Source organism: Saccopteryx bilineata, chromosome 1 (genome assembly GCF_036850765.1).
Source record: "Saccopteryx bilineata isolate mSacBil1 chromosome 1, mSacBil1_pri_phased_curated, whole genome shotgun sequence".
Classification (NCBI taxonomy): domain Eukaryota; kingdom Metazoa; phylum Chordata; class Mammalia; order Chiroptera; family Emballonuridae; genus Saccopteryx; species Saccopteryx bilineata.
In genome coordinates, this window is record NC_089490.1 from 79941319 (window position 1) to 79966745 (window position 25427).

Consider the following 25427-nt stretch of genomic DNA (forward strand, 5'->3'; position numbering starts at 1 on the left):
GAAGTTTAATTGTCATGTGCATGTCATAGATTTCTTTGGTTTTATCTTGTTTGGGATTTGCTCAGTCTCTTGAATCTGTGGGTATTATAGCTTTTGCCAAATTTGGAAAGTTTCTGCCATTAGTTCTTCAAATATTTTTTTCAGCCTCACACCCTTCTTCTCTCCTTCTGAGCTCCAACAGTAAAAATGTAAATTTTCTCTTTTATAGTCCCAACAGTTCCCTGAAGCTTTGTGATTTTTCTCAGTATATTTTCTCTCTGGTATTCTGATTGTGTAAATCCTATTGTTCTATCTTCTTGTTTGTAGAATCTTTCTGCTATCATATCAGATATGCTTTGGAGCCTGTTGAGTATTTTTTTTAAATTTTGGTTTATTGTATTTTTTAGCTCTATAATTTTCGTTTGTTTTATTTAATAAGTTGTTTCTTTGCTAGGATTTTCTGGTTTATAACTTCTTTCAAGATAATTTGTAATTGCTTGTTGAAGCATTTTATCTGTCAGGTAATTCCAGCATCTGATTCGTTTCAGTGTTGGTATCTATTGATTGTTTTTTTCTTATTCAGGTTATGAATTTCCTGGTTCTTGATATAACAGTACTTTTAAAAAATTGTAATCTAAACAGTTTGGATAGTACGTCAGGAGATGTGAATCCCATTTAAACCTTCCATTTTATCAGGCAGTCATGCTGGTTAGGGGCAGCACATCCTGGCCTGCTTTTGTGGGTTGTGGCTGCAATGATAATTTAGTTTTCAGGGACTTTGCATTTCTATTCTGGTCTATTTTGTTCATCTGGTACCACAACAGCTTCCACTTAATTCTGCTGGTGCTGTCTGTAGGGACAGAGGTGATTTTCCAGGCTGCCCAGGCTAGTTGGTGGCCACTGGGAAAGGATGGACCCATAGATGGAGAACTTATCCTGAGACCTGGTATAAGCAGGGTTCCTGCTCAATATCTGCCAGTTCTCCTGTGGGAGGGTAGTTGGGCTCCCCCACATCTGCTGGTGTGAGGGTGGGTGGGGAGACACTGGGCCTGGGCTGCCTTCTACTCCTGGGTGGGGAATGGGAGACTCCAGGCTACTATCTTTTTCCCCAACCCTAGGTCCCTGGTTAGCCTACCTTCCTTTTTCCACCATTCAGAGGTCTATACTTGTCTTCTGTATTATTTCCCAGTTTTAAAAATTGTATTTAGTTGGAGGAGCAGGGAGAGATGTGTTCAAATTATCTACTCCTGGACTAGAAGTCTCTGATATTATTTAAAATTTTTATTTATGTAATTATTCAATGTGTTTTAAAAACAGCGTTATTGAGATATTATTCACATACCATCTACTTTACCCATTTAAAATATACAATTTAGTGGTTTTAATGTATACACAGGGTTGTGAAACCTTTGGCAGTCAATGTTAGAACATTTTCATCATCCCCAAAGAAACCTTGTACCAATTAGCAGTCACTCCCCACTTGCCCCTTACCTGAGGCCCTCATAACCACTAATCTGTTTTCTGTCTCTATAGATTTGCCTGTTATGGACATTTCATATCAATGAAATCACACAACATGTGGCCTTTTGGGGTTTTTCACTTAGCATTATGTTTTCAGTATTCATCCATGTTGTAGCACATTTCAGTACTTCATTTCTTTTTATTGCCAAATAATATTCCATTTATGGATAGACCATGTTTTACCTGTCCATTTACAAGTTGATGGACATTTGGTTTGTTTTCACTTTTTGGCTACTATGAATATGAGTGCTATGAATCTTTTTTTTTTTTTAAGTTACAAGAGGGGAGATAGTGAGACAGACTCCCTTATGTGCCCCGACTGGGATCTACTCTGCAACCCCTGTCTGAAGCTGATGCTAGAATCAAATGAGCTGTTTTTATTTATTTATTTATTTATTTATTCATTTTTAGAAGGGAGAGAGAGACAGAGAAGGAGAAAGAGGAGAGAGAGACAGAGAGAGAGAAGGGGGGAGGAGCTGGAAGCATCAACTCCCATATGTGCCTTGACCAGGCAAGCCCAGGGTTTTGAACCGGCGACCTCATCATTTCCAGGTCGACGCTTTATCCACTGCGCCACCACAGGTCAGGCAAACGAGCTATTTTTAGTGGCTGAGGCTGATGCTTGGACCAGTGAGCTATCCTTAACACTTAGGGTGGACACTTGAACCAATTGAGCCACTGGCTGCGGGAGAGGAAGAGGGAGAGAAAGGGGAGAGGGAGGAAGAGAGAAGCAGATGGTCTTTTCTCCTGCATGCCCTGACCAGGAGTTGAACCCAGGATGTTCATATAGCAGGCCAACGCTCTATCCGCTGAACCAACCAGCCAGGGCCTGTTATGAATCTTTACATATAAGTTTGTGTGGGCAGGTTTTTTCACTTCTCTTGGGTATATGCCTGGGAGTGGAATTGCTGGGTTACATAGTAACCCTGTTGAGGAACTTCCCAACTGCTTTCCAAAGCAGCTGCCCCATTTTACATTCCCACTGGCAATGCAAGAGAGTTCCAATTTCTCCACATCCTCACCAATACTTGCTATATCTTTTTGATTCTAGCTGCCCTTGTGGGTGTGAAGTGGTATCTCACTGTAGTTTTGACTTGCATTTCTCTGATGGCTAATGATGCTGAACATCTTTTCATGTGCCTATTGGACATTTTGTATATTCTTTGAAGAAATATCTACTCAAGTTCTTTACCTGTTTTTTAAGCTGATTGTTTATTTTGGTTGCTGAGTTGAGGACTTTGGCTATTATTCTGAGAGAGATGGGGAGCCACTGGAAGTTTGTAAGCACAGGTATGGCAGTATCACTTGGGATGCTGTGTATAGAAAAAATATAGATGTGCCTGGTGAAGCACAGACTAGTCAGAATACTGAGATAACCCTGGTGACAGAGTGTAGTGACTGACCGCGAGGTAATAACAGAAGAGGCGGTGACGTGGGCTGGTTCTGGGCACATTTTGAAGCAGGAGCCCACAGGATTTGCTGATGGATCAGCTGTGAACAGTGAGACACTGCCTTTCATTTAGGAAGCAGGGAGTCATCAATTACAGAGAAGGTATAATTGCCATAACAAAGAACCATAAACTGGATGGTTTAAAAAATAGAAATTTTTTTGTCTCATAGTCCTGAAGGATGGAAGTCTGAGATCTGGGATTCTGCAGGCTGCATTCCCTTTAAAACCTGTAGGGGAGGGCCCTGGCCGGTTGGCTCAGTGGTAGAGCGTCGGCCTGGCGTGCGGAGTCCCGGGTTCGATTCCCGGCCGGGGCACACAGGAGAAGCGCCCATCTGCTTCTCCACCCCTCCCCCTCTCCTTCCTCTCTGTCTCTCTCTTCCCCTCCCGCAGCTGAGGCTCCATTGGAGCAAAGATGGCCAGGCGCTGAGGATAGCTCTGTGGCCTCTGCCTCAGGCGCTAGAATGGCTCTGGATGCAACAGAGCAATGCCCCAGAGGGGCAGAGCATCGCCCCCTGGTGGGCATGCCGGGTGGATCCTGGTCAGGCGCATGCGGGAGTCTGACTGCCTCCCCGTTTCCAGCTTCGAAAACATGAAAACAAACAAACAAACAAACACCTGTAGGGGAGGATCTTCCTGCCTCTCCTAGCTCCTGGTAGGTGGTGGTCCTTGGCTTGTAGCTGCATCCTCTCAATCTCTGCCTCTGGTGTTACATGTCCTTCTGCCTCTGTCTGTATCCAAATCTCCTTCTTCTTATAAGAACAGAAGTCACTGGATTAGGGTTCACTTTAATGACCTCATCTTAATTTGATCATCTATAAAGTCTTTGTTTCCAAATGAAGTCACATTTACAGGTTCCAAGGGTTAGGATGTCCACATTCTTTTGTGGGGGACACAGTTCAACCCTAACAGTTGTTGAAGACAAGGAGAAGTTTGGAGATGAAGGTACTCAGTATCAGGCATGTTGAGATGCCTGTAGACATCCCAGAGGAGATCCTTAGGAGGCAAGTAGATATAGGAGCTGTCAAATAATAATTTTCAAAAAGTTAAAAAAGTATAGCTCTAAAGTAAGGCTGTGTCAAAGATTTATTTAAACCATTTATAAGGAAACCATGGTGGTGAGGATGCTTCAAAATATTGGGGAGAGAGGAAAGTATTTGTATGTAGATGAAAATAGTTAGCTTAAGTTAACTTGCTAATTTAGATTAAATACAGGTCAATGTTGGCCGTGGCTGGTGTCTCAGTGGATAAAGCATTGAACTGGTGCACCAGAGGTTGCAGATTTTACCCCCTGGTCAGGGCACATATAAGAAGCGATCAATGAGTACATAACTAAATGGAACAAATAAGTGAAATGAGTTGATTCTTTTCTCTTTCTCTCTCTTCACCCCTCCCTTCCTCTTTCTCTCAACTCAATTAAAAAAAATAAAAAAGAACCAAACAAACAGGTCAGTGTTCTATAGGGCCATAAAACTACAATCTCTTCTAACTGTAATTTTTTTCTACAGACAGAAATAATTTCTATCATATTACTACTAGGCAGAATTTATTTGCATTCCTTTCAGACAAGAATTGTTTCTACATTATTTTCCACAAGTCTTCCCTCCCTGAATTGTAAAAAGCCACAATCAATAGTAAGTAACAAAAACAGCACACCCAGAAAATCAGAAAATTCCCTTGGTAGGTCTGCTACAATACTTAACCTTCCACCCAAAGGACCCACTGTCATTCCTCTGTCTTTTTAAAAGTTTTGGAAAATTTTTATTAGCATCGCCCTTCCTACCCCCACCCTTCACGATGATAATCTCCAAAGGTTATTCTTAAGCAGAGAAAGCTAGTCTTACTGTGTTTGGAACTGATTCATCCACACAGGTGCTGTGAGAAGTAGTAATTAACACATATGAGCCTCCTGGTTAAGCCAGCACATCTAAGCCATATGGCATTACTCAATGACAGAGTCTGGAAATTCAACTTGTTTGGAGATGTCATCATAAGGAATGTAGGATTGGGCCTTTATTATGCCTGATATTTACATTTTTTTATTGGCTTTTCTCTTCCTAGGTCACAAAACTGAACCAAACTAATCTCCCTCAGGTTTACCTGCTGTGCCTGTGAATGTAGGTACATTTCTGTCTTCTTAAGTATTGTAATGTCTGCCACAGCTCCTGTTTTCCTTACTACTTGTAAGATTGAGAGCTGACTAGTTTGGTTCTGAGGGCTGTGTGGGCATTGGTTCAACATAGATGCTACAACCCTTGTTCCGCAGTTGGGTGGGGTAAATGGAATCACATGAGATGTATTCTCAAATATGGCACAATGTAAGGCTTTGGTTGCACAATCGATTTTTCTAATTATATCCTGGTAAAAAGGAGGACTGGTTATTGAAACTATGCAAATAACTAGATTTATCTTAAAAGTGAAGAGTCGGTAAAAACTTTTTCTTGAATTCTGAAGTGAGAAAATGTCATTTAAGAAATGTCTCACTTGTGAAAATGCAGTCTATTAAATTAAAGGTTAGAGGTAGATCAAGAAGAAAGAAAAAGAATTTTACAAAAATAAAAATAAAAAGTGATACAGGTCCTACCTGGTTCTCTTGGGACTCTTGCTCTTGGGAACCTGACAACCATCCCATGAGGAAATCACCAAGGCACACAGTTCATAGCATGAACCAGCTTAGCAGCCACATGATTAGTAACCTAATCATGGACATCTTGGACACAGCCCCTCCAATGCCTAGTGGAGTTGCCCCAGCCGGCACAGCATAGAGTAGACCAGCTGTGACTGCTGAATCCTACAGATGTAGTAGATCAATGAGCAAAGGTAACGATTGTTGTTTTGAGGTATGAAGTTTTGGGGGTGGTTTGCTATGCAGTGATAACTGATACACATGTCTAACTTCATTGGGTAATACCATATTACATATTTACCAAGATAATTGCACCACTTGACATTCTAGACAGTAGGGTTCACCCTCTTGCTATCACTGGGTATTGCTAGACTTTAGTGTTTGTGCTCATTTGGTGTGGTTTCAGTTTGCATTTCTAAAATTACTAGTGAAGTTATTGGCCCTTTCTATGTTCTTTTCTGTAAGGAGCTTGATATGGGTTTTGCCCATCATTCTATTGCCTTATCTTTTTCTAATGGATTTGAAAGGGTTCTTTATATATTTTGGTTACTAATCATTTGCAGGGTAAACTTGCAGATGTCTTCTAGTTTTAGTCTTTTGTTATTCCTTCTTTTTATGGTCTTTTGAGGAGTAAAAGTTGTATGGTACATGCTTTCCATTCTTTTATTTTCAATATGACATTTTAAGGTATATTTCTTATAAACACTATTTAGTGATATTTTTATTCCAATAAAGACTGAGAGTGCTCGCTTTGGCAGCACATATACTAAAATTGGAACGATACAGAGAAGATTAGTATGGCCCCTGCACAAGGATGACACACAAATTCGTGAAGCGTTCTATATTTTAAAAAAATAGTCTTAGTCTTTCAATAGATAACTTTAATTCAAACATGTCTGATTACTCAAACATTTGAATTTATTCCTATCATTTATTATGTTCCTTATTTACCATACACTTACCTTTTCTTCTTTTCTGCGTTTTGTTGGCACTGTCAATTTTTCATTTCAGTTTCCCCCCATCAGTACTGAAGTTTGTAAATCCTGTTTCCATTTTTTTTAGTGAAAACTTGGATATTTTAACCTTTTTCTGTCTATTCTAAAATCCTATGACAATATAAAAACTTACATACACTTTTATTTCCTCATATCATAGCCACATTCAGTTCATCTGGGATTTTCTCTCAAGTTGTTATTTGGTTTTCTTTTTAACAGTCCAGACTGTTTCTTTGCTGGCATCCATGTTTTACTCTCAGATTCACTTTTCATTTTGCTAGAGCAGCGGTTCTCAACCTGTGGGTCGCGACCCCGGCGGGGGTCAAAAGACCAAAACACAGGGGTCGCCTAAAGCCACGATGCCTCCCCTGTGTTTTGGTCGTTCGACCCCTGCCGGGGTCGCGACCCACAGGTTGAGAACCGCTGTGCTAGCGGATATCTTTCAGTAATTTTTTAGAGACTTTGTGTGAGGTAAACTTGGATGTTTATAGGCCATGAAATATCTTTATTTTGCTCTTTCATTTGAATGCTAGTTTCACTGGGTATGGAATTTTAGTCTTAATATCTTAGAATTGGCCCTGGCCGGTTGGCTAAGTGGTAGAGCGTTGGCCTGGCCTGCAGAAGTCCTGGGTTCGATTCCCGGCCAGGGCACACAGGAGAAGCGCCCATCTGCTTCTCCACCCCTCCCCCTCTCCTTCCTCTCTGTCTCTCTCTTCCCCTCCCGCAGCCGAGGCTCCATTGGAGCAAAGATGGCCCGGGCGCTGGGGATGGCTCCTTGGCCTCTGCCCCAGGCGCTAGAGTGGCTCTGGTCGCAACAGAGCCACGCCCCGGAGGGGCAGAGCATCGCCCCCTGGTGGGCAGAGCGTCGCCCCCTGGTGGGCATGCTGGGTGGATCCCGGTCGGGCGCATGCGGGAGTCTGTCTGTCTCTCCTCGTTACCAGCTTCAGAAAAATACCAAAAAAAAAAAAATTATATATATATAATATATATATATCTCTTAGAATTTAGTCAATCACTCCTTTCTCAAGGAATCACCTAGGCTTCTCCATCCTCCCCAAACAACTGACAGTCAGGTTCAGTCTGATTAAAGATCTTTCCTCTCTGAAGGTTTCTGTGTTCAGCTCTTTATCCTTGGAGTTCCACAATGACACTGACATGACTATGGGTCTTTTTTTTTTTTTTTTAACTCCTTGGGCAAATTTCTATCCTTTGAGAAGCCAATCTCCCCTTATCTCTTTTGTTATGTAGAGCAGTGGTCTCCAACCCCCGGGCCACAGACTAGTACTGGTCCGCAGAGCAAGAATAAATAACTTACATTATTTTCGTTTTATTTATATTTAAGTCTGAACGATGTTTTATTTTTAAAAAATAACCAGATTCCCTCTGTTACATCGGTCTAAGACTCACTCTTGACGCTTGTCTCGGTCACATGATACATTTATCCGTCCCACCCTAAAGGCCGGTCTGTGAAAATATTTTCTGACATTAAACCGGTCCATGGCCCAAAAAAGGTTGGGGACCACTGATGTAGGGGATTTGTCTTCCATCCTCTCTTTCATTAAACTGTCTTGTGCTCTGTGTTGTGAGACCCTCCAGCTTGTTGGTTTGCATCTGGCTTGCCCAAGATGGAGGCGAGCAGAGTGCAGGCCCCACTCACTTGCACTCCACTACTGGCTGCCCCAGCCCATTTAGACTCATATAAGCAGACATCTTAAGAGCAGAGGAGAAAACTTGCAGTTCCTGGGTCTGGAGCAGATGTGCTGGGCTTACCGCACCTGGGCCTAAGGATGTGGCTCGAGGGGCACCAGCTTCGATGTAGGAGCTTGCTCAGGACTGACCACTGGGTGACTTGAGCTGCAGTCCTAAGCCACCCTCTAAGCCTTCACTTCTCAACTTGTACACTGGGTACAGTGGTGCACAAGTGCTGGTCAGCAAAAATTCTGTGGGGGATCCATCCCCCACTTAGGATATTTGGGTTGGCAGGGACAGCCCACTCCCAATCTGGTATCTAATGGAGGATCCTAGCATTGGACCCTGCCCTGTTTGCCCATGTGGGGTAGTATCTGACCAGCTCAGAAGGATCCCAACTCTGCCTTGGGTGGGGAGGGTGTCCGTTCTCTTCCTGAGTAGCCTCCCCTGATGCCACCAGGGGTCCACTTGCAAACTTCTTTCCCCGGCCTGGGTCTGTGCTCCCCATACAGCTAGTTTTGCACTGACAAATCCTCCCAGGAAACCAAGGAACCATTCAGGTTGCTCCCAACTCTCAAAACGTTTTGCGATGCGATGTCCAGATGAAAATTCACAAAATCACTGAATTTTAGAGTTTAAACAAAGTTCAGGCACCAAATTTCTGGTATGCTCAGCTTTGAGGCCTGAGCAGAGCAGACCTCTCCCAGCCCCATCACATCGGGAGCCGCTCCTTTCTTTCCAGGGACTTCTCCCCCTCCACCACCAGGCCACCCCTCTCTCTCATTAGGTGGCCACTGCCTTTCTTCTTCTTCCATTGTTGGGGTTCCCTTCATTCCCAGCTCCAGGCTCCCCAGGGCCCCTGTCCCGTGTTCGCCCATGCTTCAGGAACAGCTGCCACACCACTTCTTAGGTTTCCTCCCCACTGGGGTCCCCTCTCAGGCATCCCTCCGCCCTGCACCCCTCAGGTCTGCTCTGCTTCTTTCTTTAGCCTGGTGCCCTCAGGCCACCACCCGTGTCCTATTACTCTCTCAGGCCCTCCGCTTCCTTAGGCATTTGGTCCCCTCAGCAGCCTCCTCAGCCCCCTCAGGCCCTTAGTCCCCTCGGGCATTCACTCCCTCAGGCCCCTCAGCCACCTCGGACATTCGGCCCCCTTATTCCCCTCAGGCCCTTTGACCGCCTCAGGCATTCGTCCCTTCCAGCCCCCTCAATCCCCTCAGTCCCCATCCCCCACCCCCCTCAGCCTCGAGGCCCTCCGGACCCCAGCCCCGGTGTACAGCCGCCCTCAGGCCCCGCCCCCCAGCGGCCCTCCCCCAGCGTTGCGTCACGGCGGCGGGCGGGGCACGTCTCGCACGCAGCGCGCCGGGCGGAGCGCTCACCGCATTGTTTCCTTCGCTGGGGAGCAAGCGAGCGAGCCGGCCCGGGCGTCCTAGCAGACCCGAGCCCGCGCCTGCGTCCCGCTCCCCGCTTCCCACTGCCGGCCGGGTCCCACCTGGCCTCCCCGGCCCAGCTGCCGCCCCCGCCGCCGCCGCCACTGCCCGCCGACAGGAGCCCACCGATTGGAGCTCGCGCCCAGAGCGGCGGCGCCGGGCCTGCGCGGCCGTTGGCGGAGGAGCCGCGGGCGCCATTAGCGCCGCCTCGGCCGCGCCGGCCCCCGCGCCCGCCCGCCCGCCGGGCTCCCGCGGCCCCGAAGGTGAGTGGGTGGGGGCCTGTTCGGGGTCGCCGCCACCGCCGCCGCCTCGCGGGCCGCCTGCGGCCGAGTGCCGAGCCGCCGCCATGTTTGAGGCCGCGGCGGCGGTGCATTGTCCGCGGGCGGCGGGCGGGGGTCGGAGGGCGGCAGGGGCTGCCGGGGTGGTCGGGCGTGCGGCGCGAGGCCGGGTTGCTGCGGGGTCCTGGCCTGCGGGGGTCTGGGCTGCGGGGCTGGGGGCCCAGGGGCCGGGACGTCGGGAACGTTGGGGAGGCCGAGCTGTGTGGGGCGGGGGCCCGGTGGTCTGGAGCGGTGGGAGTCGGGTTGCGGGAGAGGCTGGGCCGTGGGGCGTGAGGCCGGGGCAGCGGAGAGGCCGGGGCCGGACTCGTTCCGGGCCCGCCCGGCCTTTTCGGGCTCGGGCGGCGCAGGGGCGGCCTCTGCGGGGCGGGACCGGCGCAAGGGCCGGCTGTCCCCGGTCGGGAGTCCTGGTCGCGCCCGCGGGTCGCATTATGTAACAGACACACTGGTACGTTTTGCCGGGCGGGAGCTTGTCCATAGGCGCGACTGTGGAGGTTTCCTGCGAGACCGGGGAGTTGGTGGACGCAAGGTCAGGCCCCGGCGGCGCAGGGCAGCGGCCCTCCCGCTTCCGGGCGGTGTTGGCAGTAAACACCGTGCAGTGGACTTGTGCCCCGGCCCTCCTGGGCCCTTTCTTGAAGGAAGGAGTTTGTGAAGGCACAGTCTGCAGATAGGGCTCTGCTGTGAGCTCGCAGTGAGTTCTGAGTCCCCAGAAGAGTCCCGTCATTCCACAGACCTCACCTCTGCCGGACCCTCGCATGAAACGGGGTCAGAGACTCGGGCTGCTTGCTGTTTGCTTACCTGGCCTAGCACCAACCCTACCAGGGCACTGATCTGAGCGCTTTATGTTCACTTGGTCTGCACGCAGTCCAGGAGGTGTGTGCTGCTGCTCCTCGCGTGTTGCAGCGCAGAGCAGCAAGCAGCGCAGGGAGCCACGGCTGGGAGAGTCTCAGGGACCCGGCCAAAGCCAGGCAGGAAGTGAGGTGACTTGACAATGTGAGCTGATTATTGGTGTGGAGTCTACCCTCTTGGGGCTCCCAGACTTTTCTGGATGTATTTAACAAGAATTGTTTCTGGGGAGGCTTCCTGACTCTTCCTGCCCATCCCTCTCCGGTGCACATGCTTCTTCCTGTGCAAAAGTGCCAGGGGTGGACAGAGCCAGAGGAAGGAACGTAGAGCCTGTGGGTGTGGGAATGCTGGAGTAGGTGAGGTCGTGGGGCACTGTGCTGGGCAATGCTGCTAAATGTCTTCTTTCCCTGCCACTGTTTGCCATGACTGTTAAGCCTTGGGTAGAAGTCTTGTAGAGTTTCAGCGTGCACTGGGACAAGGTCAGTTTGGAGGGCTGGTTGTAGTTAGAGCTCCCTTCCCTGGTACTTTGCTGTAGAGGAGGCAATTACATGTTTTAATCTGGTGAGTAACCAACTGTTGCTTCTGCCCCACCTCAGTAACAACACGCAAACCTGTTTCTGGGTGTATTAGGGTCCCCTCTGTAGGCTGTGGCGCTGACACCTGGGGGACACACCCAGACACCCTCAGAAGGGACTGCAGGCTGGGCAGTGGTTTTGTTGATGCTCCCCAGGAATCCAGGGCTGGGTTCCTGGGTTCTTGTGGAGGCCCCTGAGTGCAGGTGAGTTGGGGTTTGGCTGACTATGGGGTTTGCCATTCTTTACAAGAAATTCCTGTCAAAGTGTGGATTTCCATTTGACAAAAAAAGGAAAACCACATTGTGCAGGGCCTATTTTAGAAAGTGCGTTTAGGGGTTGCTGGAATTTTCTTTCGGGATGTACAAAGTAAAGCCCACTCTTTGAGTAGTTTTCCCAAAGACTAGCTAGCTAGGTGGTGGTGAGGCTGTGGTTCAGGCTCCTGCAGGTGCTTGATACCAGGCTTCTCCTCCTGGCTGGCCAAATGCAGCTGTGAACCTTGAGCTCAACTTGGAATGTGTGTTTGTAAGCCAGTCTCTTAGACATCATTTGCTTTCTGTCAATAAAATGGTTGTTTGGAGGGTGGAGTCTCAGAGGTCTGAGAGTGATCCTTGTCAGTTTCTAAGGTGACAGATACTCTGTTTGGCAGGTGGTGGTCTAAACTCAGGGGCTTCACATGAAAATAGACTCTGTTCGTGACAGTGGAGACTGAAAAGTGCAAATTATAAGTCTCTGGCCAAGATTTCAGGTACCTGAGCCATTGCCAGCAAACTCATAGTGGGGGCTTTGCAAGCAGTATGGGGTTCTCAAGGGATGGACCGTGCTGTGGAGTGAGAGCAGAGGTGCCATCTCTGGCACATTGTATGTGGCTTGGTGTATATGGGGCAGGCTGACTGGCCCATGGGGATTTCCATGGTGGTCACTGCTGAGACCCTGCAGAAGCTGGGTTGAGGCCTTGCTGGGGATGAAGATTGTTTCCCTAGGGGCTCCCCTCTTGGTTCAGCATGGATGTGGAGGATATGTTCACAGAGAGGAAGGAGAAGTAGGTTGTGGTCAGACCACTGAACCCTCTGGCCCCCAGCACAGATGCTGCCAGGACTGTGCACCGGGCTCCAGGGGCACTCTCCTGCGCAACAGTAGGGGAGGAGGAGAGTGGGTTCTGGGGAGCATTGGTCAGAAACAGGGAGCCACTGAGTACCCTTGCCTCATGGTTACAACCTCCATGCCTGCTAGAGTCTCACTCAACAGGCATGGGCTTCCCTGGGCTCAGGATGGGATCACTTGCTCTTGAGGGATGTTCCAGTTATCTCAGTGACCTGTTGGCTTGATCTAGGAAGGTAGCTGGTGAGCAGTGGGAATCACAGAAGGTACTACAGCAGGGGTCTCAAACTCGCGGGCCTGTGGCCTGCCCACCAATTTTGTGTGTCCGCAGACTGGCCCGCAGATTAATCCACGAAGTTTGATTAGTTTGCGGGCCGCACAAAAATTGGTGGGCAGGCCGCATGGCCGTGAGTTTGAGACCCCTGTACTACAGGGACGTGTTGATGCACATATCTCTTGAGGGCCACTCCTTGCCGTCTGGTCCTGGGAGTCCCTGGTGAGGTATGGCCTGGTGGAGACGAGCTGTTGAAATATGATCTTGAGTCTTGGGATGAGTGATTTGGAAACCTCAAAATAAAAAAATACCTGGAATTTTTGATTTAGTGTGAGTGGGTTAGCTAGCTCTGCCCAAGTGTACATGGTGGTTTTCTTGAGTTAATTTCACCTCTGCCTCTCTTTCAGGGAGTCAGTACCAAATGAGGAGGAAAGGACGATGTCATCGAGGCGCTGCAGCGAGGCACTCTTCCTCCCCATGCAGTACTAAGCACTCCCCAACAAGAGAAACCCTGACCTACGCGCAAGCTCAGAGGATGGTGGAGATAGAGATTGAGGGTCGCCTGCACAGGATCAGTATTTTTGATCCCCTGGAGATCATATTAGAAGATGACCTCACTGCTCAAGAAATGAGTGAATGCAACAGCAATAAAGAAAATAGTGAGAGACCACCTGTGTGCTTAAGAACTAAGCGTCACAAAAACAATAGAGTCAAAAAGAAGAATGAAGCCCTTCCCAGTGCCCATGGCACGCCAGCCTCAGCTAGTGCACTTCCAGAGCCCAAGGTGCGGATTGTGGAGTACAGCCCCCCGTCTGCTCCCAGGAGGCCTCCTGTGTACTACAAGTTTGTTGAGAAGTCGGCGGAGGAGTTGGACAATGAGGTAGAGTATGACATGGACGAGGAGGACTACGCCTGGCTGGAGATCGTCAATGAGAAACGGAAGGGTGACTGCGTGGCAGCCGTGTCACAGAGTGTGTTTGAGTTCCTGATGGACCGCTTTGAGAAGGAGTCCTACTGTGAGAACCAGAAGCAGGGTGAGCAGCAGTCCCTGATCGACGAGGATGCCGTGTGCTGCATCTGCATGGATGGCGAGTGCCAGAACAGCAATGTGATTCTCTTTTGTGACATGTGCAACCTGGCTGTGCACCAGGAATGCTACGGGGTGCCCTACATCCCTGAGGGCCAGTGGTTGTGCCGACACTGCCTACAGTCCCGGTCCCGGCCTGCTGATTGCGTGCTGTGCCCCAACAAGGGAGGTGCCTTCAAAAAGACAGACGATGACCGTTGGGGCCATGTGGTATGTGCCCTGTGGATCCCGGAGGTTGGCTTTGCCAACACAGTATTCATTGAACCCATAGATGGTGTGAGGAACATCCCTCCCGCCCGGTGGAAGCTGACATGCTACCTCTGCAAGCAGAAGGGCGTGGGTGCCTGTATCCAGTGCCATAAGGCCAACTGTTACACAGCCTTCCATGTGACCTGTGCCCAAAAAGCTGGCCTCTACATGAAAATGGAGCCCGTGAAAGAACTGACTGGAGGCGCCACAACCTTCTCCGTAAGAAAGACCGCTTACTGTGATGTACACACGCCTCCGGGATGTACCCGGAGGCCTCTGAACATTTATGGGGATGTTGAAATGAAAAACGGTGTATGTCGAAAAGACAGTTCAGTCAAAACGGTCAGGCCCACATCCAAGGTCAGGAAGAAAGCAAAAAAGGCAAAGAAAACACTGAGTGAGCCCTGTGCGGCTCTGCCACCTGTGTGTGCTCCATATATCCCCCCCCAGAGGTAAGCACATGCAGGCGTGGGGGCCAGGATGAGCCTAGAATGGGAGTGCCAGAGAGGGGCTCCACAGGCTATGTTAGAGCATCCTCAAGCCTTATGTTTATAAAGCTTCCTAATGGTTTCCTAAAATGTGGCCTTATTCATTTGTCACTTTGTGGGAGCATGGATGTTGCAAAAGACTTGAGTCTATTAGATCTGGAAGGTGTGTGATTTCCTTAATGCTCACATCAGCCCATGGGGTAAGACAGATGGTGTCAGGGTATTGGAGGCTACACTGACAGAGATCTGGGGCCTTCTAACACAACAAAATGCTCTTTCTCACCTTGTTCCTCCACCAAAATTTGGGAACCTTGTAGAATTTTTAAAGCAATTTGTTGGAAAGTGAAGCAGCGTGGCTGAGTAAGAACACACTGGGATGGAGATCTGAGTGGGGCTGGTGAAAGCTCTGGGGAGGGAGGGCTGACCACTTTTCTATTGTGTGAGTTTATCTGGTTATCCTGACCATTTCCTTTGTGATATGAACATTGCTTGGTCAGTGTAGGGCTCTCTGACCTTGAGTGGTGGTCCACTATGGTGAGGTCCGGGCTCTGCTGTTGCTCACTGTGAGCAGACCCTGCCGCTCTTTGTTTCTGGCTAGTCCTCATCCTGCTGTGTCCATTCCTGTGCCTGAACTTCTTTCCTCGTCTTTGCCTGCTCCTCTTATTACAGACTTACTTTTGTTATTTGGTTGTCTTTTGAAATGTTCTTGTTCAGAGTAGAGGTAAGTGACTTGATGAGTTTTACACCAGAACCCGTGAGTGCTCTGTGAATCTGGGAGAGCAGACATCCCCACTCCATCACTTCCTTGAACTTTGAGGAAGTGGTGCTCTTTATTTTTAATAGGGAATGGGGCTTTAAAACATTTGGTTAAGGAAGTAAAGCATTGACCTGATGTCAACATTTAAACAGATGTCTGCTTGTGAGAACAGTTGATAAGATACCTGTTGTTACCTGGACTATCTTGTTATCTGAAAGTCACGGATAAAGTTGTATTTATCTTACAGATCAAGTGGATTAACAGACTACCAGTATATTTTTTGTGTTTAAAAAAATTATCTTCAGCATATTTAATGTTAGCTTTTCGTATTATTTTCCTGCACTTCTGTGATGTAAAATAATTCACATTTGATTAAAAGATAGAGTTTATTTTAACGTGTCATGATTTTCATCACACTGATTAGTTAGGTGGTAAGAGTATAGTGGGACTTGCCACGGACATTATTGTACTGTTTTTGTCTTGAGAGGAGCAAGCATATACTTTGTATTAAGATTTAGAAGCATGGCTTTTTTCCTGAAATAAAATCTTTTTTCTTTTACAGCATAGTACTGGGTGCTGAAGGACAGAGGCATTAATTTTGAGTGTGTGCAGGAGGCCCCACTGGAGTGTGGGTTGGGTTAAAGCCGGGCATGTTGCATGCAAGGGGGAGCTAGGTGCTCTCCACAGCTTTGGTGTGGGACCATCAAGAGTAGCACCTACGACATCCTCTGGGACAAGCTCTGGGGCAGGTGCTGAAGGAGAGACGTGGGACTCATTGAGCAATCATTTTGGAGATCCTCAGAAGAGGAGGGATCTCCCTTATTCCCTGCAGAGAGCAGAATCTGTTCTGAGAGAAAGGGGGGCTGGACTGGCAGGGACTGTGAAATGCTTTTGTAATTTGAGTGGTTTAATTACTAAGTTTTCATTGACTCGTAAGTTATAGTCTGTTTTTAATGAGAGGAGGAGATGTTTAATTTTTAAATAACAAAGATTGCTTTTTACTTCTCTAAGAGATTATGGAATAAGTTGTGGATATTGTGAGGCTTTGCCTGTCCATTCAAGAACTTAGATTGGTGGCATCAGGTTGGATGGCAGGGCCACTCCTGTGGCCAAGAACAGCACTGCTGGAACGTGATTGCTGGTGGGGTGGCTCGAGTCTGGTAGACATTTGGCCTTCCTGGTACTTCTGCCTGTGAGGATCCTGCCTTCAGTGTGCTGGAAGTGCCCAAGACTTTTAAGTTACTCTTGAGTCGTTGTCCCAGTATCCTTACTTGTGGCTCTCTGTGCCTGTTTTTCCTTTTTCACCTACTTTTTTTTTTTTCCTTTCTGAAGCTGGAAACGGGGAGAGACAGTCAGACAGACTCCCGCATGCCCCCGACTGGGATCCACCTGGCACGCCCACCAGGGGCGATGCTCTGCCCCTCTGGGGCCTCGCTCTGCCGCCTGGGGCAGAGGCCAAGGAGCCATCCCCAGCGCCCGGGCCATCTTTGCTCCAATGGAGCCTCGGCTGCGGGAGGGGAAGAGAGAGACAGAGAGGAAGGAGGGGGTGGGGGTGGAGAAGCAAATGGGCGCTTCTCCTATGTGCCCTGGCCGGGAATCGAACCTGGGTCCCCTGCACGCCAGGCCGACGCTCTACCGCTGAGCCAACCGGCCAGGGCTCACCTACTATTTTTTAAAATAAAAAGTGTTGCCCTGGCTGCTTGGCTCAGTGGTAGAGCATCGGCTCGGCTTGTGGAAGTCCCGGATTCAATTCCCAGCCAGGGCACACAGGAGAAGCGGCCATCTGCTTCTCCATCCTTCCCCCTCTTTCTTTCTATCTCTCTCTTACCCTCCTGCAGCCAAGTCTCCATTGGAGCAAAGTTGGCCCTGGTGCTGAGGACGGCTCCATGGCCTCTGCCTCAGGTGCTAGAATAGAATGGTTCTGGTTGCAGTTCCAACAGAGCAATGCCCCAGATAGGTAGAGCATTGCCCCCAGTGGGCGCATGCGGGAGTCTGTCTCTGTCTCCCTGCTTCTCATTTCAGGGGGAAAAATAAATAAAAGTGTTTTCCAGCATAGAAACAACATTATTAAAAACAACATTTTTAAACTGACCTGTGGTAGTGCAATGGACAAAGTGTCAACCTGAAATGCTGAGGTCACCGGCCCAAAAGCCTGGGCTTGCCTGGTCAAGGCACATATGAGAAGCATTGAATGAACAACTAAAGTGAAGGAACTATGAGTTGATACTTCTTGCTTTCTTCTTCCCTCTCTTCTCTCTCTGTAAAATCAATAAATCTAAAAAACAAAACCAAAACCAAAACAAGAAACTGGGGAAGATATGAGAAGTTATCTGAAGATAACTTTTCCTTCCCTTTTTTGCCTGTTTCTTTTGCTGGTGGGTGCCCTTGCTTACCAGACACTTCCTACACCCCACTTGGTAGGACACATCTAAAACAGGCTGACCTCTAGGTGGGTATGGTGAAGGTTTCTTTGTTGTCCGTTTGCATCAAAGCAGGAAGGACCAAGTTGGCCCTGTGCCTCTAGTCAGGACTTGTCCTGGTCAACCTCCTTTGTTTTGGACATTTCCACAGCTGCTCAGTGTCTTCTGAGATGTCCCGTTTTAAGGACAAATGAGAGAGTGAGTGCCTACTAGCTACTGGACAGGGGATATTTATGTTTGTTATCTTTAGCAGGAGTTGGGACTTGAGTTTTGTATGCCTTTTTTTTTTTCTTCATGTTTCTGGCAGTGAATTTTACATATTATAAAAGTTCTGATATACTGTGGACTAGGGACATGAGAGGTGTGCTTGGCTTAGCCCTTCCAGGTGAAAGCCCTTCTCTGGACGACTCATAGCAGGGCTGTGTGTGTGTGTGTGTGTGTGTGTGTGTGCTCATGTGGATGCCCCAGGGTGGTGAGGGAGCCCAGCTGGCTTAGATGGTAGCTCTACCCAGGGTCCCCAGTGGAAGAGCCTGTGTAGTTGCTACTCTGGAAAGAACAACTAAAAACCAAATTGAAACAAAAAGTGCAGGTTGTGGAGTGCATTTTTTTGTGGACATGCAGGGCCGGTGTTTCTGATACCAAACTGCTGTCTCCAGTGGAAGAGTGTGCCATGCCTGAGCTCTTTTGAGAGTGTTGTTCTGAGTGCTGTCTTACTCAGGGTGGAGCAGAGTTACGTATACAGTTGTGAGTATAAGAAACACAGAGTTTATTCTTGTAGTGTTATTTATTGTAGTCATCCTGTATGATCTACTTCTCACCTTCCTATGACTTCATTGCTTTCTTTTTTTAAATTTTTTTAATTTATTTTTATTTTTTTTTAATTGAAGCTAGAAACGGGGAGAGACAGTCAGACAGACTCCCGCATGCGCCCGACAGGGATCCACCCGGCACGCCCACCAGGGGCGACGCTCTGCCCACCAGGGGGCGATGCTCTGCCCCTCCGGGGTGTCACTCTGCCGCGACCAGGGACTGGGTGTCTTGTGAGTCTGTTCCATTCCAGCTTGAAAGGGCATCCTCCAGTGAGGTAGGATATGGGACATCTGGTAAGCAGATTTGTTTTTATCAAAGAGCCAAAGTGAATGAAAGTAAAATAGTGCTAGGAAAGATGTCTGGGTTATTAAAGGCTGCATATCTCATCATTTTCAGTGCATGTTTCAGATGTGCTGTACTCTTCTGAGAGATTCTTGTATTGAACTAAAATTAGTGTTTCTGTGTGTAGTGCTGTGGGCTCTGCTCTCTGGTTATAAGCATTTAGACACATAGGCCCAGGCTCTGCTCTGTCCTAAGGCCCCCTCCTCCTTGGGGTTCTACAATACTTGGTGGTCTTCTCTGCCGGGACCCCTCTGCTGTTGCCCACACTCAGGATGTCTGCCGTACTGGCCATCCTACCAGGCCGAGTTCCTTCCCCAGGTGTCCCCTGCACGAAGAACAGGCTTTCAGACCCCAAGAGGAACTCACCAGCATAGTGGTTTTTTGCCATTTCTGTTTACGTCCACTGTATTCACTTACTTTAGGCAGAGATAAGGTGACAGTTTATTTGAAGCCTTAATACTGGCAGTGGGTAACTGTCACACAGTCTCACCACCATTGTAGCTTAGGTGCTGCTTGGGCTAACATGGAGAACGTTGTTTTGGACGTACATTTTGTGTCAGTGTTCAACAGTCAACAGTAGGACAGACCGACTGAGGAAGGGCCCTCTATGGGCACACACAGAGACTAAAATTGGGTCAGGGGTATCATCTTTATTTCAACGTTCATTTGGAAAATTTTCTAAGTTTATAAAACATGGCAAAAATAAGAAGAGCAACAATAACTCTACCTGAGCTCACCTGTTTGCTAACATTGTGTCCCATGTCCCTTGCCTGTGTAACATGCACACATGGGCATCCTCTGAGGGCACTTCCTATACCGCACTTGGTGGGACACATCTAAGACAGGCTGACCTATAGATGGGTATGGTGAAGGTTTCTTTGTTGTCCGTTTGCCTCAAAGCAGGAAGGAACAAGATGGCCCTGGGCCTCTAGTCAGGACTTGTTCTGGTCAGCCTCTTTTGGTTTGGACATTTCCACAGCTGCTCAGTGTCTTTTGAGATCTCCTGTTTTTAAAGAAGACTCCCCTTTCCCTTTAATAGAGCCAGCCTTGTTTTGGGTTTGTCTGGTGTCCTCATTGCTGATGGAGGTGTGCCTAGGTACCACGTAGGTGCCATGCATCCCTTTATCCGGATGCAGTGATGTCCCCTGCTTCTTAGTGATTAAGATGTTGCCAAGCATCTCCATGGATGATTTCTGCTTTTGTTTCTTGTGTCCAATCGAGGTCTGGGAGACCCTCGAAGGCCATTTCACTGCTGCTTATCACTGCCCAGATGTCATAGCTGTTTTTGCCTGGGTCATCTTCCCTGTGAGGACTGGCAATGAGTGTTTACCTCAGCCCTCCCTCCAGTTTTCCTCTCAGCAGATCCTTCCCTTCTCTTGACATTGTGGATCAGGAGATCTTGGTTTTCAGAGAGATCCATTCCAGCAGGGCTGTGGAGGTGGGCTCCCAGCTGTATTAGGCAGGATTGGGGCTGCTCCAGGAAGGCAAGCATATGGTGGGATTTTTAATAAAATTGGGCTCTGTCCAGCCAGCTGTTCTGTCAATCTGACCTCAGGAATCTCAGCTCTTGGTTAGTTAGCTGAGGGGAGACCCCCGCTGTAGGTGCCACCTCAGTGTAACTGGGTGATGGTGAGGCCTGGTGGGGCGGGCATGGACGTGTGTACCTTAGCGATCTTGGGGCTCTGTGACTGTCATCTGTACATCTGGAGCCTCGAGGACAGTGCAGGTAGTCCTGACCTGAGCTAAGCTGGGCAGGGGGTTTCTCCCAGGATATAGGGTGGAGCAGGACCACTACTACTAGAGGCATATTCTGGTCTTTTTAGGTCAAGAAGGTTGGATCTTAAAGGTGCCACCTTGACCTCCACCTGACCTCTGAGCTGTTGGTGCCCATTATAAAGATTCAGACAATTCAGCCTGTTAAAAGGGGGGTGGGGGGTGGGGGGGTGGGAGGGTCCAGTCTAAAACTCCACTCTTCACAGGTGATGGCTGGGATGTCACCAGAGGGTCTTCTGTGTACCTTTAGTGTGTTTTGGGAAGTGTGGAGCGTTTTTTTTTCCACACCTAGATGGAAATAATTTTTTGATGGCTATTTTTTTTTATTTTTCATGATCTTTATATACAGTTTAAAAACAAGGAAAAAATTAGATTTAACATACTTATCAAATATGAAAATTAAAAAAAAGGAAACAATATTAAATGAATTCTCATAAGTTACTCTTGGGACACTGCAGTCCCAGCAGCCCACCCCTCCCATAGCAACTACTTACTTGTAAATTGGGGTTCCTCAGAGCCTCGCTTTTCTCTTTGTGCACCGGTACATGTGCAGTCTGGTCTGGGTTTGCGCACTGATTGAAGACGCAGTGCTGCTGTACTGTACAGGGCACTCAGTGTTGCAGTGGGTCTGATTTATTCTACCTAGAGTGCCCCTGGCCATGGGTAGGTGATGTTGGGGACATTCATGCAGCTAGTGCCAAAGCTTTTCTGGCTCTGGGTGGAGCTGTAGTTTAGTGTGTTGTTTTTCACTGGCCTGGGCATGGGGGGTTTGTGCGTGTCCCTGGGGCTGGAGAGGCTCTGCCTTGAGTAGTGGGTTGTGTTCACTGTGTATCTCTTCCTCTGGGTTTATTTTCTTTTAAATTTGGGAAACTGTATCAAGTAGGAAGAGTCCATCTGTCCTGTGACCCATCTTCAGCAGTCACTGCCCCTGTCTGGGCTCCCTTGCTTGTTCCTTCCTTGTGATCATTTTGAGGTAGCTCTCACTTTGTCCAGGGCTGTGTCAGTGTAGATCAGTGTTTTTCAACTACTGGTCTGCAGATGAGTTAACCGCCCTGATGTTGTATGAAGATTATAGATCCAACAATCTTAGTCAAATTTTACTTACGCTCAGGGTGATTTCTGTCTTAAGTGGTTCCCAAAGTCTCCTGTTTTCACTGGTCCCCAAGTGTAAAAGGCTGAAAACCACTGGTGTTGATAACAGAAGGATTCTTTTTTTTTAAAGTGAGAGGAGGGAAGATAGACTTCCCCATGTGCCCAACCAGGATCTACCTGGCAGCCCCTTCATGGGTGATCATAGTTTGCTTCATTGAAAGTCCCATGAAAATTTAGTATGGTAAATAGTGTTTTTTAAAACTAGCTTTTTTTGTTATTTGTGTAGATCCACTTTATTTTTTAATGTTGTGTAATACATTATGAAATCTCTTTGTGGACATGGAAAATGACAGTTTGGGTGGGCTTTTCTTTCCTTCTTCAGTTTTTCCTGTCTTTATCCAGATTCAGCCCAGCCAAGGGCTGCTGGTCTGGCAGGTGAGAGCAGACATTCTTGCCTTGGTCCTGGTGCTTTACAGGGGATTGCCTTTTGTTTTTACATATTTACTTATTTTATTTTGTGGCCAATGTTGTCATATCTTCTTTGAATAATCCTTTATTTCCCTGAGGGCCTCAAGATTTTCTTCTAAAAGCTTTTGAATGTCTGTCTTTGCTCCTGTTCCTCGCATATTCCTCTGGCCTCAGCAGTGAACAGTTTCTTCCAAACCATTTGAATTGTTGGCTGTTTATGCCATGATGGCCTCCCTGCAGTGTCCTCCCCCAGGCCTCCAGAGGTGCTGGATCATTATTGAATCCCAGTTCCTTACATTTGAGTCTTTAATCACTTGGGGATGAGTGTTCACTTCAGTGTGGACAACCTTGCTTTCAACTTTCCTTAGAACCCCACCTTCCAGCCCCTGCCACCTTCCCTGTGTGGGTGGTCTGCTTCTCTCTTGCTGTTGGGGCGAGCTCTTAGACCAGGGCTGGTTCTTACTGACCTGTGGTTTCTTCATGTAAGTTTTGTAGTCATCCTGTCAGGTTTCTGACAAATCCTTTTGTGAATTTGGATATTCCATGAACTCTATGGACTAATTTGGAGGTGGTTTGTGGTTTATGATGTTTTGTCTCTGTTTCACTAACATTGTTCATTGTTGAGCATCTCCACTATTTAGAGCTTCTTTACTATCATTCAGTAATGTCAGATAAATTTCTCCCTTTATAAAGCAGCTCATATCTGGTCCTTAAACTGCTACCTTTCATTTGTGGGAACTTCCCCTACAGTTGTCATGGAACAGGGATGGTGGGCATCTTGGTTCTGATTTTGGGGCAGCTCCCAATGGGCTGAGGTGAGGCTCTCACAAGGTCTTGGGATGGAGCCTCTCCTGACCCCTCCTTGTGTGTTGAGGGTTATGGTGACCCCTTGCTTTCCCTTTTTTTGAGATGGTCACATTCTGCTCTCCTTATCTGTTGCTATGTGGGTTCTATTTCTAGAACTTTTCATCTTTGCCTTCCTGGGACAGACACCCCTTGGTCAAGGTGTACAGTGTTTTTTCACATTCACATGGATTTGGTTGGTGTGTCTTATTTCAGCTTCACATACTTGTTTACAGTGAATTTGCTCTTGATCCTTCCTGCCCTGGTGTGGTGCACTTGCCTCCTGGGAGCTGTGTGCATCTCTTCCTTCTGAGTGGTGGTACCAGGTTGGACTGATCCGTCTAATGGTAAACCTCTTCTGAGAATTCATCTTTTCCTTTTCTTTTGAGGTGGGAGGAAAATTTTAAACTATACTGTTTCAGTTTCTAAAATAATTACATGAATGCACTTAGATTTTTTTTTTCTTTATGAGTTGGTTTTGGTAAGGTACACTTTTTTACAGATTTGTTTTACGTCTCAGTTTTCATGGTACTTTAGTTGGATATTTAAAAAAAATTTTTTTAAATTCATTTTAGAGAGGAGAGGGAGAGACAGAGAGAGAGAGAAGAGACGGGGGGGGGGGGGGGAGGAGCTGGAAGCATCACCTCCCATATGTGCCTTGACCAGGCAAGCCCAGGGTTTCGAACTGGCGACCTTAGCATTTCCAGGTCGACGCTTTGTCCACTGCGCCACCACAGGTCAGGCCTGGATTTCTGATTCATTTAGTTTTTCCACTGCTGACATCATTTTGTCCTCTTAATTAGTGCTCATCAAAGTTTGTTTTTTGTGTTTCTGTCTTTTTTGCTCCAACTTTACTGAAATATAATTGAAATAACATTGTAAGCTTAAGGTGTCAATGTGATGACTTGGTACCCGTATATGTTGTGTAGTATTTAGCACGATAGTATTAGTTATCACAGTTTTTCAGTTACTGGCTGGTCTGCTAGAAATTTTGTGTCTGTCTGCGAAAGAGTTAACCACCCGGATATATGAAGATTATAGACCCAATTTTACAATCTTCATACAACATCAGAAGAATACAAACTCAAAGCTGAGTAAAACAAACACATAACTTAGTGAATTGCTATGGGGCCAACACACTTATAACCATCCACCTGAGAAGACAGAACCTGGTCAGCTCCCATGCCTTCAGTGACCCTTACCTATCCTCAGGACCATTGCTGTCCTTCCCTCTGTGGGACTTGGGTGCTTACCCCTTTCTGAACACTAAGGTTTAATGTGCCTTTAAAATTATTGATCCTTAAAGTCTTTCCTTTAAAGGTCTCTCTTGGTCTGTTTCACTTTGGAGTTTATGAAGGGGGCTGGGTCCCCATCCTGTCTTGGTCCCTGTCCCTTGGCTGGGTGTTTCCCTGGTACAGTTTTGCGCTTTGCTTTGCCCCCTATTTGCTGTGCGTGATGGTTGGGTTGGGGCTGATGGGTGCAGGTGAATGTGGTGGATGTGTTCAGCATTGGCATGGCTGCTCTCTGGAGCTGTTCTGTCCTTTTGGGAGCACATGGTGAGTGCCTGCAGTGCTGCCTCAGTGCTCAGCCCTGCCTGTTGCTCGTGGGGTAGAATCAGTGTTCAGCACATTCAATAAATCCTGTTTTACAACAGCTGTAAGTCTGTTTTCATCAAAGCCTGTTGTTGCTCACGCCTGTAAGCTGTTGACTCAAATCCTGCCTGTTGAGGAGATGGCAGCTTGTTTCATGGGACAATCTTTACTTATAAGCATGTTGCCAAACAGTGTTTTTTTGGACTTGAAATTGTTAAAAACTACTTCTGTCTACATTGGTTCACTTGACTGTGGAAATAATTTAGTGTGTATATGTGTTAGAATGACCCCATGTACAGAGATCCATGGAGTTTTGTATGCTAAGGTTTGTGCACTTCACTGCACCTGTGTGATGCCTCAGTCAAAAATGGTAAAAACAAAACATCCAAAACGGCACCGGTAAGGTGCCCAGGACCAGCCCAGCTATGGCATGGGTGCTGCAGACAGAGCCTACGTTCCCAATGTGCCTCTTGCTGGAGCCCTTGAGGACATGGATGTCCTGTCCCTGCTGAGGCCGTGTGACCCGATGTCCTCCAGCGTGCAAGCCTGTGGCCCTTCAGTCAAGGGCAGACTGTGGACACATTGAGCTTGGGTTCTGTCTTGATCTACCTGTGGAGTCTCTTGGTACCTTCTTGGGGATTGATTTGACATGGCTACCTCTGCAAAGCCCCCAAGGTCAGGTCACTCTAAAGGA

At 47.6% G+C, this 25427-nt stretch overlaps 1 protein-coding gene and 1 non-coding gene across 6 annotated transcripts in view; both read left to right on the plus strand.

The window, feature by feature from the left end:
• Window positions 1-6315: 6315 nt before the first annotated feature.
• LOC136321575 (U6 spliceosomal RNA) lies at window positions 6316-6422 on the plus strand. The gene has a single exon (XR_010728725.1). It is a non-coding gene; the product is annotated as a U6 spliceosomal RNA (small nuclear RNA).
• A 3210-nt stretch (window positions 6423-9632) lies between these two features.
• BRD1 (bromodomain containing 1) overlaps window positions 9633-25427 on the plus strand; it is a 51252-nt gene continuing 35457 nt past the window's right edge. For 3 of the 5 annotated variants that reach the window (XR_010728928.1, XM_066254983.1, XM_066254990.1), the window contains exons 1-2: window positions 9815-9947; window positions 13220-14600. Coding sequence is in view for 4 of the 5 variants with exons in the window: in XM_066254983.1 (XP_066111080.1) it covers window positions 13234-14600 (1367 nt within the window). In the remaining variant the exon portion in view is untranslated. Of the gene's footprint in view, window positions 9948-12092; window positions 12186-13219; window positions 14601-25427 lie in introns of those variants that run through there. The other 2 variants (XM_066254975.1, XM_066254970.1) reach the window with 2 other exon arrangements.